Genomic DNA, 12,440 nt, shown 5'->3' with positions numbered 1-12,440 from the left:
TACACATTAGACCCGAGGATGTGCATAAGACAGCATTCCGAACCACGTTTGGGTTGTATGAGTTTTTGGTTATGCCCTTTGGTTTGACGAATGCGCCTGCCACATTTAACACAATGATGGACAGGATTTTCAGACCTCATAGAGAGTTTGTGGGCACATTCTTTGATGATATGATTGTGCATTCACAAACTGAGGAAGAGCATAGAAGGCATTTGGCCATTGTGTTTGCAGAACTCAGAAACCATAGGTTGGTTGTTAATGGCAAGAAGAGCGAGTTCTTTTTGCAGGAGATACATTTCTTGGGGCATATTGTGTCTGCGCATGGAGTCCGTATGGATCCAGCAAAGGTGGAAGCAATACTTAATTGGCCAGCTTTGAGGACCGTGCATGATGTACGTAGCTTTCTAGGATTGTGTTCCTATTACAGGCGGTACATACGGCACTTTGCTGAAATTGCTTTGCCTCTTCATGCTTTGACGAAGAAAGCGACTCCGTTTAGATGGGCTGATCAGGAAATTACAGCATTCAAAAAGCTCAAAGAAAAGCTTACTCCGGACCCAGTATTGGTGTTACCGGATCTCCGAAAGGCTTTTGTTGTCCAGTGTGATGCATGTGGAAGTAGCATTGGTGCAGTTCTCATGCAAGAGGGACATGTCATAGCCTATGAGAGTAGAATATTGCAAGATGCTGAGAAGCATTTACAGGTTTATGAGAAAGAGATGTTGGCTGTAATTCACGCTCTTTCTACATGGAAACACTACTTGCTTGGGGCTGATTTTACTGTGCAGACAGATCATCAGACCTTGCGCTATTTTCTCACGCAGACTAAGCTTTCAGAGAAGCATATGCGTTGGGCAAACTTTTTGTCAATGTTTCACTTCCAGATTGTGCATGTGGAAGGCAAAAAGAATGTAGTGGCAGATGCTTTGTCACGCAAGCCACAGGTCGCTGCAGTTTCACTTGCTTATCATCATGAGCTTGATGAAATGAAAGAGCAGCATGCCCATGATGAGGACTTTGAAAGGTTGTATGATCAGATGTCTGAGGGTCAGCGGCATGAGCACTATACTCTCAGAGATGGGTTTTTATTGATGCATGGCAGACTGTGTGTTACTAGGCCATTGCGACTCAAGGTTATGATTGAAAGTCATGCTCCACCGTATGCAGGTCATAGAGGTATTGACGCCACGGTAAAAGCAGTGGAGACTTTCTTTTATTGGCCAACCTTGAGAAGAGATGTTGATGCCTTTGTGAGGCAATGCATCGTATGTCAGAAGGTAAAGTTTGACCGCCGTCAGAAGACACCAGGGTTATTACAGCCTTTACCTATTCCAGACAGACCTTGGGAGAGCATTGCCATGGATTTTATATTTGATCTTCCACGGACACAAACGAGAAATGATGGCATCTGGACTATCATATGCAGGTTCAGTAAGCAGGCACATTTCATTCCCGTGCGTAAGACGATAAAAGTGGATCATATGGTGAAGTTGTTCATGGCGAACATCTTCAAGTATCATGGCTTGCCTACGTCTATCATTAGTGACCGTGATCCACGGATGACGAGTTTGTTCTGGAGAGGGTTGTTTGACAACATGGATACAACTCTCAAGTTTTCATCGTCATTTCATCCACAGACAGATGGTCAGTCAGAAGAGGCTAACTCTACAGTATTGGATCTTCTCAAGTGTTATGTGTCAGAGCACAAGCAACAATGGGAAAAGTATCTTCCTTTGGTGGAGTCTGCATATAACAACACTGTACATACCTCGACAGGCAAGGCGCCTTTTGAGATTGTGGAAGGAGGGAAGAAGGTACCACCCATTTTGCATACAAAGGATAAGATCTTTGAGGCTGATCAGTATGTGGAGAGTTTGGATGAAACTTATCGGCGGGTTAAGTTGGCACTCCAGAAAACTCAGCAGAAGCAAAAGAAGGCCGTAGACCGTCACAGACGTGATTTACAGTTTGCATTGGGTGATTGGGTTCTTTTGCGTTTTGAAAAGGCTAGACTCAAGAAGATGAAGGGTAAAGAGCACTTATTCCCTAAATTGAGCATGCGATATTATGGGCCTTTTCAGGTTTTGGAAAAGATTGGTGAGGTAACCTATCGTTTGAAGTTACCAGATCACTGGAGGATTCACAATGCTTTTCACGTGAGTCTCCTTAGACCTTTCTGTGGGGATGTGCCTGAGGATGTATCAGATGAGGCTCAGCCGGAAGTTGAGGAACTTGATGAGGTTCTGATTCCAGAGCAGATACTGGCACATAAAGAAAGGAAGGTACGAGGTAAAGTTTCCCGTCGCTATCTTGTGAAGTTCAAGAACTATTCACCGATGGATGCGAAGTGGATGGAGGAAGGTGACTTAACAGATTCACCTCAGGTTTTGCAGCTTTATCTCGATGCCTTTGAGTTAGAGCCGACTCTTATTGTGGCTCATTCAGGTTCAGCAGAGCATGAGTCTGGAGCATTACCTGATGCTCAAGAGGGGGGTAGCACCTCCACTCCCTTGATACAGACAGGCTCAGATGACATCTAGAGGTCGCTTGGTGCAGTTTTTATCTCACCCGAAGGTACTGATGGCTGACAGTACATCTGTTTATGGGACTTCTATGATATATGTGTACTAGTCACATGAGATTTTGTGGATATGTATGGTTCACAGTGGTATACAACTTGAACTATTACTATGCCATTGGTTTGCAGTGAATGTTGATACATGTGCATGGCTTAGAGAGATTGGGACGCTGATCTTGCCATATTGTATATTTCACTTTGGATATTTTGCTGGATCACCAGAATGCAATCGAGGACGCTTGCCATTTTTCAAGAGGGGGGTATGTCATGGCCCTGTGAAAATGGAACAGCACAAGTGTGGGCATGGTGGTTGCAGAGTCAGAATATTGATTGATTCACATGGGGGGTGCCCGGACAGAGTTAATGATGTGTGGACATCCCTAGGTGTGAAGGGGGAAACTAGAACATTAAACTTTTAATGTTTATTAAAGTTGCCCCTAGGCCTTAGTGGCCCCTAGGGACTTTTAAAGTTTGGGGCCCTAGGATTTTTATGGGGAGGGGGCCACTCCACTTTTGGAGTGTGTGCTTCTCTCTCCTCCCTCTCTCTCTTCTTTTTGGGAAAAAGAGAAACGTGGAGCATTCATGCCTGGTTGGGAAGCGTGGAAAAGCTGAGAAGAAGGAGTCGACTGCTGGAACTGTGTGTTGCTGCTGTTTTCCTCTGCAGATTCAGCCGTACACCCCACGTGTGCAGCCCGTACAGCACTGTACGACTGCAAGTACAGTGGGCTGCTGTAATCTGCAGCAGATTCTTCACTGGGTGCAGGCGGCGCAGACATTCAGAGAAAGTACAGAGGCTGTGGGCTCTGACAGGGGCTGTACGGCAGGTTCAGACACCTGTACGACTGCTGACAGGTGGCCGTACAGTCAGGTACAGGTGGAATCTGCTGTACAACAGCGAGTACAGGTGTAGGCACCTCCTCTGTTGCAGTCGGCGCAGGCGACCAGTATCAAGACAGCAGGCGGTGTTTGCAAGGATAGCTTTTGGCACGTATCCCGAGGCGGTACAGACCGGTACGGGGCTGTTTTTCAGATCTGTACAGTCAAGTACAGCATATAGTTGGACACAAGGAGGAGGGTACAGACAAGTACGTACATGCGTGTGAAGCAGGGTTGTGGAAACAAGTGCCTGCAAGTACAGATTGGTACCGTTGCTTCCTCCAGTGCAAATACACAGGCTGATGTTGGTAAGCTCCGCATCTGTTCATCTATCTCTCTTTCTACTTCTTGATGTCTGTTGCAGATTTGAGCTATCTGGCCCCTTGTGAGAGGAGGGGTATGGCAGATTGACAAGGGTTGAGACAGAGTTTGGACAGTACATGTATGTATGAGCTGAGATGTTGAATCATGTACTTGAGTTATGCCAGATGTATGCTCATGGCTGCCCTGCTTAGTGGTCTTGGCTGATCAGAGGGAGGCACAGTGTGTTATTTTGAGACACAGATCTGTGTGCATGGATCCTTTGTGCTAAGAGGGATTGTGGGCCGTCAGATTGGACATACAGGTGTAATCTCTTGGCTGATTTTTGTTGTTCTCAGCCATTCATATTTTTTGGAATTGAATAAAGAAATACTCAAGGGGCGCCAAGCTTTGGGGCCAACAGGTGTCGCCTTGTTTTCAGATTTGGGCACTCTAGCCCCAATCTTTTTTGTTTTCATATCTAGACTACAAGTGGACGGGTGACTGCTAGTCTACAGCACTCTGGTTTCTATCAGAGGCCGGTTTCAATATCCCTATGGATATCCCACAGTTAGAGGAGATACCGGGCATGATCTTTCAACCTTATGGCATGGAACAGGAGCCACCAATAGGTGATATGCAGGCTGGACAGCAACCTGCAAATGATGGTCATTGGGTACAGAGGTCCACAAGACACTCCAGACCCCTTGACAGGTTTGTTTCAGGGGTTGACTACTTGATGCTCACTGACTGTGGGGAGCCCTCTTGTTATAAGGAGGCTTTACAGAGGGCAGACAAGGCTCTTTGGGAGCGTGCTATGAAGTCAGAGATGGATTCTCTGCACAAAAATGGAACATGGAAGTTGGTGCATTTGCCTACAGGCAAGAAGGTTTTGCCATGCAAGTGGGTTTACAGGCTCAAAGTTGCACCTGATGCAAAGCCAAGATACAAAGCCAGGTTAGTGGCTAAGGGCTTCAAGCAGGAATATGGTGTGGACTTTGATGAGATCTTCTCTCCAGTGGTCAAAATGACCACACTTAGAGCTGTATTAGCTTTGGTTGCTCATGATGATCTGGATTTGATTCAGATGAGACTGCTTTTCTTCACAGTGATCTCCATGAGGAGATATATATGCAACAGCCAGAGGGTTATGCAGTGAATGGAAAGGAGAAGCTTGTATGCAAGCTGAAAAAGAGTCTTTATGGGCTCAAACAGGCACCAAGGGAATGGTATCATAAATTTGATACATTCATGAAATCCCAACATTTCAGGAGGAGTGACATGGATCACTGCTTATACACCAAGAAAGCTTTGGATGGCAGTCTATTGATCCTCATCTTGTATGTTGAGGATATGTTGATTGCCGGGAAATCTCGTAAAGAGATGGATGCCTTGAAGAAGAGGTTGCATCAGACCTTTGATATGAAGGATTTGGGTGATGCAAATCACATTTTGGGTATGTGGATACTTCGGGACAGAAATCAGCATGTGTTGTATTTGTCTCAGAAGGAATACATTGGCAAAGTTTTGCAGAGGTTCAATATGGAAGGGGGGAAGAAGACTAGTACTCCTTTGCCTCCATATGTGAAACTCAGTGCTATGGACAGCCCACAGTCGGATAGTGACAGGGCTGATATGGCCAAGATTCCGTATGCTTCAGCTTGTGGCAGTCTCATGTATGCCATGGTTGCTACCAGGCCTGACATTGCATTTGCAATGGGAGTGGTTACTAGATACATGGCCAACCCTGGCAAGAAGCATTGGGAAGCAGTGAAAGGTGTCATGAGATACCTGAAGGGCACACAGGATATCTGCATCTGCTTTGGCAAACAGGATGCATTAGTGCATGGTTACACAGATTCGGATTATGCCGGTCATCCAGATAACCGGAAGTCTACTACCGGTTATGTGTTTACATTCACAGGAGGTGCTGTGTCATGGATATCCAGGATGCAGAAGTGCACTGCCTTATCTACTACAGAGGCCGAGTATATTGCAGCCACAGAGGCTTGCAAGGAGGCATTATGGCTATCTCGGTTAGTGGTTGATTTGGGTTATACAGGGGATATTCCATTGTTGCATTGTGACAGTCAGAGTGCCATCCAGTTGGCAAAGAACCCTGTCTTTCATGCAAAGATGAAGCATGTGGATGTGAAGTATCACTTCATCAGAGAGGTGATAGAGAACAAGCTGATTCAGCTTGTCAAGATTCATACGGATGACAACCCGGCGGATCTGTTGACAAAGAGTTTGCCTCCAGAGCGGTTTGCTCATTGCAGACACTTAATGGGCATTGGATGAGGCCAGTTTCAGCCTTGATATGGCCTTGTATATTATCATGTACATGCTGATTTTTCTTTTCCTTCATTTAAGGGCACTTTGCCTTTAAGTGGGAGGTTGTTGGGGTAAAGGCATTATGCCCACCCTTATAGTGTGTACAAGCCCATAAGTTTTATAGTACATAGTACACTTAGTACTTTTAATGTACTAAGTGCACTATATGTACTAGAGCAAATATACATGTGTGATAGGGGAGTCACACACTCATACTTTGTGAGTTGACTTATCCCCTAGTTTCCACGAGTTTCGGAAACGGGGGTGCGGAGCACGGTGGGAAACGGAGTTTCGGAGTTTCGGCCTTCGGGAAGAAACGGGTAAACGGAGTTTCGGAGTTTCGGCCTTCGGGAAGAAACGGGGAAACGGAGTTTCGGTTTTAGGGTTTAATACATACATATATAATTAATAAAAACATTACAAAGGCTGTTTTTCTGGTCCTGCAGGCTGCGAGCAAGGTGTGACTCCTCCTTGCTTGGTAGAGCTTAGATGGCAAAGGTGGAGGCCCCAAGTAGAGAGGTAGAGGGCGTGGTAGAGGGCTGATGTGGAGGTAGAGGAGTAGAGGGCAAGGTAGATGGGTAGAGCAGCTCCAAACAGGCGGCGGAAAGCGGCGGAAAGAAGGCGCAAAATGCCGGCGAAAGAGAGCACGTGGGTTTCTAAACCCTGGAAAAAAAAATTCTTGGAAACGCCGTTTCCGTTTCTGGAAACGTTTCCGAAACGTTTCCACGTTTCGGTGGTCCAGAAACGCCGTTTCTGGAAACTATGCGGGCCACATGTCTCTCTCTCTCTCTCCCTTCTTCTCTGTGTGTGTCTCCCACATGAAACCCTAACTGTTTCAGCTGAGCTTCTTTAGCTCCCTTCATATGCCCACCCTTATAGTGTGTACAAGCCCATAAGTTTTATAGTACATAGTACACTTAGTACTTTTAATGTACTAAGTGCACTATATGTACTAGAGCAAATATACATGTGTGATAGGGGAGTCACACACTCATACTTTGTGAGTTGACTTATCCCCACATGTCTCTCTCTCTCTCCCTTCTTCTCTGTGTGTGTCTCCCACATGAAACCCTAACTGTTTCAGCTGAGCTTCTTTAGCTCCCTTCAATGTTAAATATTAATAGTGATTTATTATGGGAATAAACAAGTGCTAGGTGGTTGTGTAAACTAGCACTAGATTTAGGCTTTAAATAAAGTGGTTCCAATGTGTGTGAACAACGGCTAGTGTGTATAAGTCTTTTTTGTGGGAACAACCTCTTAGAAGTATATTATGTGAAGTAGTGATGTGTGGCAAAGTGACACCTATTAGAGACACTTGTCATCATATTTGGCATATGGCATATGTGGTGGCAGCATATGCTTCACCTCTATAAAGGATGTCTCTTCTATAAAAAGGACGTATCTCTACAATGAATTTATGCTTTCTGTATTTCCCTTAATCCCTTTGCTTTTGTGTTGATAACCTTGCTGGTCAACATCTCTTTCTCTCTTCTCCCCATTAGCTGTGTGCTTGTACTCTCACCCTAGGCACCTCACCAACAAAGCTCCACTGTGTATACCACCTTCTAGACTTCTATTTAGACTTTAAGAACATTTCCAGACATTAGTTTTGTGGAAAGAACAAAACTTTTTTGGATCATATCATCTATTGATGGTAAGTGGGTTGTTTCTATTAGAAGGTGAAAAATGTGCTTTGTGCTTGCAGATTATTAAGTGATTGATCTTTTTTGTAACAAAGTGTATGTAGACAACAAGAATACTATGACAATCAGATGCTCTCTCGGCCTGCTGGATGAGCACATGAAGGCTGTGGGGGGTCATTAAATTCCCTTTCTGTATTCCTGATTGGTTTGTCAGGCCGCATTCAAAAATGAAATGCTGATTTAGTGTTTATCACTTCATACTTGTCCTAAAAGGTGCCCATCCGCGAGGATGGTTTGGGTCCTCCATAGGCTGCCCAAATCTGCACTAAACCTCCCCATGCATTCTTTGCTTGACTCCTGCCTGCAACTGATCTCCTCTTTGCTGAGAATACCTTCTTGTCTGTACACTCAATGGCCTTGTCTTGTCTCTTTAACAATCAAGGGCCCTTAAACAATACAGGGCTCACAATGGTGTTTAATTCTCTTGAATTTCCATGTACATGGCCTTAGTAGACATGACATACATCGGAGTGCTGATGAGCATGACAGGTTTGGTTCAACATGACCTGATCCCAAGTAAGGTTCCACAGGCCCCTGCACCATCCTTGCCAGAGCAAGAGTGGGCAGCCGTTGGAACAGCTGTGTAACCTCTCTATAGCAGACTGGATGGACCATAGCAAGAGTAGGCCTTCAAAACAGCTCTGCGGAAGACCGATTAGCTGTCTATTCTACCCTACTGGCTTGTTTGTTCAGAACAACTTAACTGATGTGTGCTGTGCTGGTATTTGTTATGTAGGTTGCTGTTACACAACAAGTCTAGAAAATAAGCATTCATGTGTGGAAAACTCAATGCAGCACAACTGTCCGGTTTGCTTTGAGGTTTGTTTTCAAACCTTAGGTATGCTCATTTGTATGAAGTTGATGTCAAAGTAACTGTGGGCTAAAGCCATCATTCTTGACTTTCATTCGTTCTCTTTTGCATGGCAGTACTTGTTTGACTCGCTCAAAGACATCACCGTGCTGTGTTGTGGCCACACCATGCACCGGGAATGTTTGGAGGAGATGAAATCACACTCTCGGTAAGATACAATTTCTGTACAGTTTGTTCCTGTTACTGTTTTGGTTGTTTTTCTGATTCTCATCTTGCAAAATTTTTCAGGTATACATGTCCAATGTGCTCCAAGTCAGTTTGTGATATGTCCCGATTCTGGGAGCAGTTGGATAGTGAGGTAACACATACACATCCTACACATGCACACATACTTATTTGCACTTACATACACACATACACATGCATACATACATCGGTACATACGTATGCATATACATACTTATACAAGTGTATGCATATAAATACAACCATTCATGCATACACGTACTCATGTACACATACTTACATACATCATGCATATATAAATTCATACATTACACACATACACACATACACACATGTAACAAATACATGTAAACATGGATGCATACATATATACCTGTGTGCGTACTTACAGTACAAAAAAGTTTACATGAAATTCAAGAAACTGCTGGTGTGCATGCAGGTTGCTGCAACTCCAATGCCTGAAGCTTACCGGGATAAGATGGTACACTGTTATCTCGTGACCTGTACCATATTGCAACACCCAGGTTTCGTCTCACTAAATCTTTCTTTTGGCTTGCAGGTCTGGATATATTGCAATGATTGTGGTGCTAACAGCGAGGTTTTGTTCCATATAATTGGCCAAAAGTGTTACCATTGCAATTCTTACAACACACGACAAACAAAGGGGCAGCTAGTAAGCACATCTGAATCATAAAAGGGCATCCAAAAAGGATCATGGTTGACTGCAGCAGTATGCAACGTCCATGGTGGTTGGGGTAGTTCTTAGACTTGTCTGGTGGACTCTTCTCCAATTGGTAGTGAAAAGGGAAGGACTTGATGGAGGGAGAAAATGGAAATGACTTGATGGAGGGTTTACTAGTTTTGTGCTTCCTTTTTTGAAACACAGCCATAACTCTGTATCAGTAGTTGAAGTCAGCTCGAGTGCGCAGATCTTGCAGGTTTTCCCACCTAGGTTGATATTCTTTTTGTTTTATTATGGAACACACGAATTGGGTCCATCTCTATGAAGGCATCTGCCTCATTTTGTAATGTAAATTATTCTAAGATAGTGTACTTATTAAAGACATTAAAGGAAGGTCAAGCTTTAAAGGTAATGTCTCATATGCAACACTAGCAAGTTCAAGTTGATGTTCAGATGCTATTCTTTTTTATTGCAAGGAACACGCCCCTGCGCTAGATTACTGGCTGTGATGGGGGCATCTCTTGTTCTGAAGCGAAGAAATAGACACAGGAGTCTGGTTGGCACATATTTTGCGGGATAACACTAGCATTGGTTAGCCTAGGTGTATGAAGGCCCAGGCATATAAAGGGTGTGCAGGCAGTGAATTGATTGAGTTTAGTGTGTAATATGAGGTTTTGTAATCTGCATGTGTTGTTTTGTTTTGTAAATTAATTTTAGAGCTTTGTAAAATGGGAAAATATTTTCTCCAAAAATTTAGATGATCCAAGAAATGAGCCCTTGAAAGAATACATTGTTCGTGTAAAACATGATATCATAGATTTGTGAGTTTGATTTGTGTAATAGTATGTCGAATTTCAATGTAAAAGTTTGATGAGTGTACTTGGATTCTTCTTGCGAGATACACTGTGAGTAGCCATAATAGATCTTACAAGGAGTTGCTAGAGTTGTCGTCATATTATCAAATCCACCAAGAAACCTTGCATTTGAATTGTCTCGAGGGAATGTCCATGATAGAGATCCCAAGTTTACCGAGGTGCCTCCGATGCTTGGACGCAATTGATCAAGAAGGTTGAAAAGCTGATTGAAGGAACAATCGAGTTACTTTTGTCATGACACAGAAGGGAGGGTATGACTTTGGAATTATACTACAACTACTGCAAAAAAGTAAAAAACATGTGTGTGTAAGCCATTAGATTCCAACATTTTTGGTTGCTATCTGTCATCTAACATCTTGCTTGTATATGCAAGCGCTCCATTCTCTCGTCTCAATGACTTCCAAGCATTTAAAAATCCGTTACCACACACCTCAGTGCTAGTAGGTAACCCAAATGGGAGTGAGCCCCCACAAGTAGCAGGTCTTTGAGGCATCACACTACACTTCATCTAAAAAGCATTGTGATTTTTCAATATCGCAAAGGATGCAGGGGTAGGCAGGTGGTTTGAGTCTATATTCAAATAAAGACAAAACTTGTTGCTTTAATTAGAGAAAAAGGGCTCTCAAGCTTACCGCACAACTCCACCATTCGAGCTCTTGAAGTTCTCGAAGACCTAATGGTGGAATCTAACCCTTAGACTAAGCTTCTATCTTTCTAATGAGCTGGGATTAATTAAAGAAAGGAGGAGGGCTTGCACTTTTAACATCTTGATGATCATAAGTAGTGCGGGAGAGACGAATGAAGAAGCAATGCTATGAAGGCAAGATGCGTTGTTTTTCCTTTTCTATCTTCTCGCGATTTTGCATGGAGCTACCGGTCGTTCTTGGAGGGAGATGAGACAGGCGCTCGTTCTTGGAGGGAGCTGGGAGAGGCATAGGCAGTGTGGGCTTTCATAGTTGGGCGATTGGAGGAGGGCATTGGCGTGGCTGAGATGTTTGAAGAGTTCACAGGGGTTGCGTGCAGGCGTACGTCAAGAGAAGGCGGAGGGAGGAGCGCGTAGAAGCTTGCGTTTGCCTTTAATAGGAGGTCGGCGAGAGAGAGAGAGAGACGATGACGCCTATTTTTAGAAACTCCGACTCTGGGGGATTTTTTTACATAAATTAAAAAACCTTTTCTCGCCAACTTTTGAGAGTTTTTTTTATAAATAAGTAGCATAATATCTATCTATCTATTAACCATGGACAGCAAAGAGATCTATCTATTAACCATGGACAGCAAAGGAACCCTTAGATTTGACCCTTTGCATTCCTTTCGATTTGACCCTTTGTATTCCGGCGTATTTCGCTTCTTATTGTCTTTTACATACCGTAGCAACCTCTGGGTTGAGTACTAGTATATATGGAGAATTTACAATCTCATATTTTTCATGGCCTCTTTATATATGTTATAAGTGTGTAGCGTGATTTTCACAAGCATTATCAATGCCTTGTTTTCAAGATCCCACTTGATTATAATATTGGCAAATAATGTTGTAGACTAAAAATCTAATATAGACTCAATATCTTTCTTATGTTTCTAAAGAAACTATTAAATTCATTCCCTAGGTATCCAAATTCAAAGTTTTGGCATCACATTTGGATTATTTGTCTTATTTTGGTCATTTAGAACTAAATGAATATTTGTATGTATGATATGAAAATTATTTTTTAAAATTAAAACTCAAATTTAGAATCTCTACCTTGATATTTACATTATTTGTCTCATTCCGATCATCTTGGCTACAAACATGACAACATAAACAACTCACTTCAAATGATGGTCATTTGAAGTGAGTTGTTTATGTTGTCATGTTTGTAGCTAAAAATGATTGGAATGAGATGATTAATCTAAATATCTTGCCTAAATCTTGAAATTAGACACTTAATGTTTTTAAATGTTTTAAAGTATATTGATTAAATGTATATATTAAATTCATATTATGTGTTAAAGACTATGTTATCACCGAGAAGATTATATATTTTCTATGTAAATTCCT

The 12,440-nt window shown here is 42.9% G+C and overlaps 1 protein-coding gene across 2 annotated transcripts in view; it reads left to right on the top strand.

Annotated features, from left to right (window-relative positions):
- The window catches only part of LOC147607081 (E3 ubiquitin-protein ligase RZFP34-like), a 69,063-nt gene extending 59,121 nt beyond the window's left edge, over positions 1 to 9,942 (top strand). For both annotated transcript variants that reach the window (XM_086790908.1, XM_086790907.1), the window contains exons 9-13: positions 8,528 to 8,610; positions 8,719 to 8,810; positions 8,891 to 8,960; positions 9,288 to 9,329; positions 9,408 to 9,942. In XM_086790908.1, the coding sequence (XP_086647034.1) occupies positions 8,528 to 8,610; positions 8,719 to 8,810; positions 8,891 to 8,960; positions 9,288 to 9,329; positions 9,408 to 9,542 (422 nt within the window). In that variant the 3' untranslated portion in view covers positions 9,543 to 9,942. The remainder of the gene's footprint in view (positions 1 to 8,527; positions 8,611 to 8,718; positions 8,811 to 8,890; positions 8,961 to 9,287; positions 9,330 to 9,407) is intronic.
- The last annotated feature ends 2,498 nt before the right edge of the window (positions 9,943 to 12,440 follow it).

This window comes from Cibotium barometz, chromosome 56 (assembly GCF_041138505.1).
Source record: "Cibotium barometz isolate CiBa-2024 chromosome 56, ASM4113850v1, whole genome shotgun sequence".
NCBI lineage: Eukaryota > Viridiplantae > Streptophyta > Polypodiopsida > Cyatheales > Cibotiaceae > Cibotium > Cibotium barometz.
This window is presented reverse-complemented; position numbering and strand designations above follow the sequence as displayed.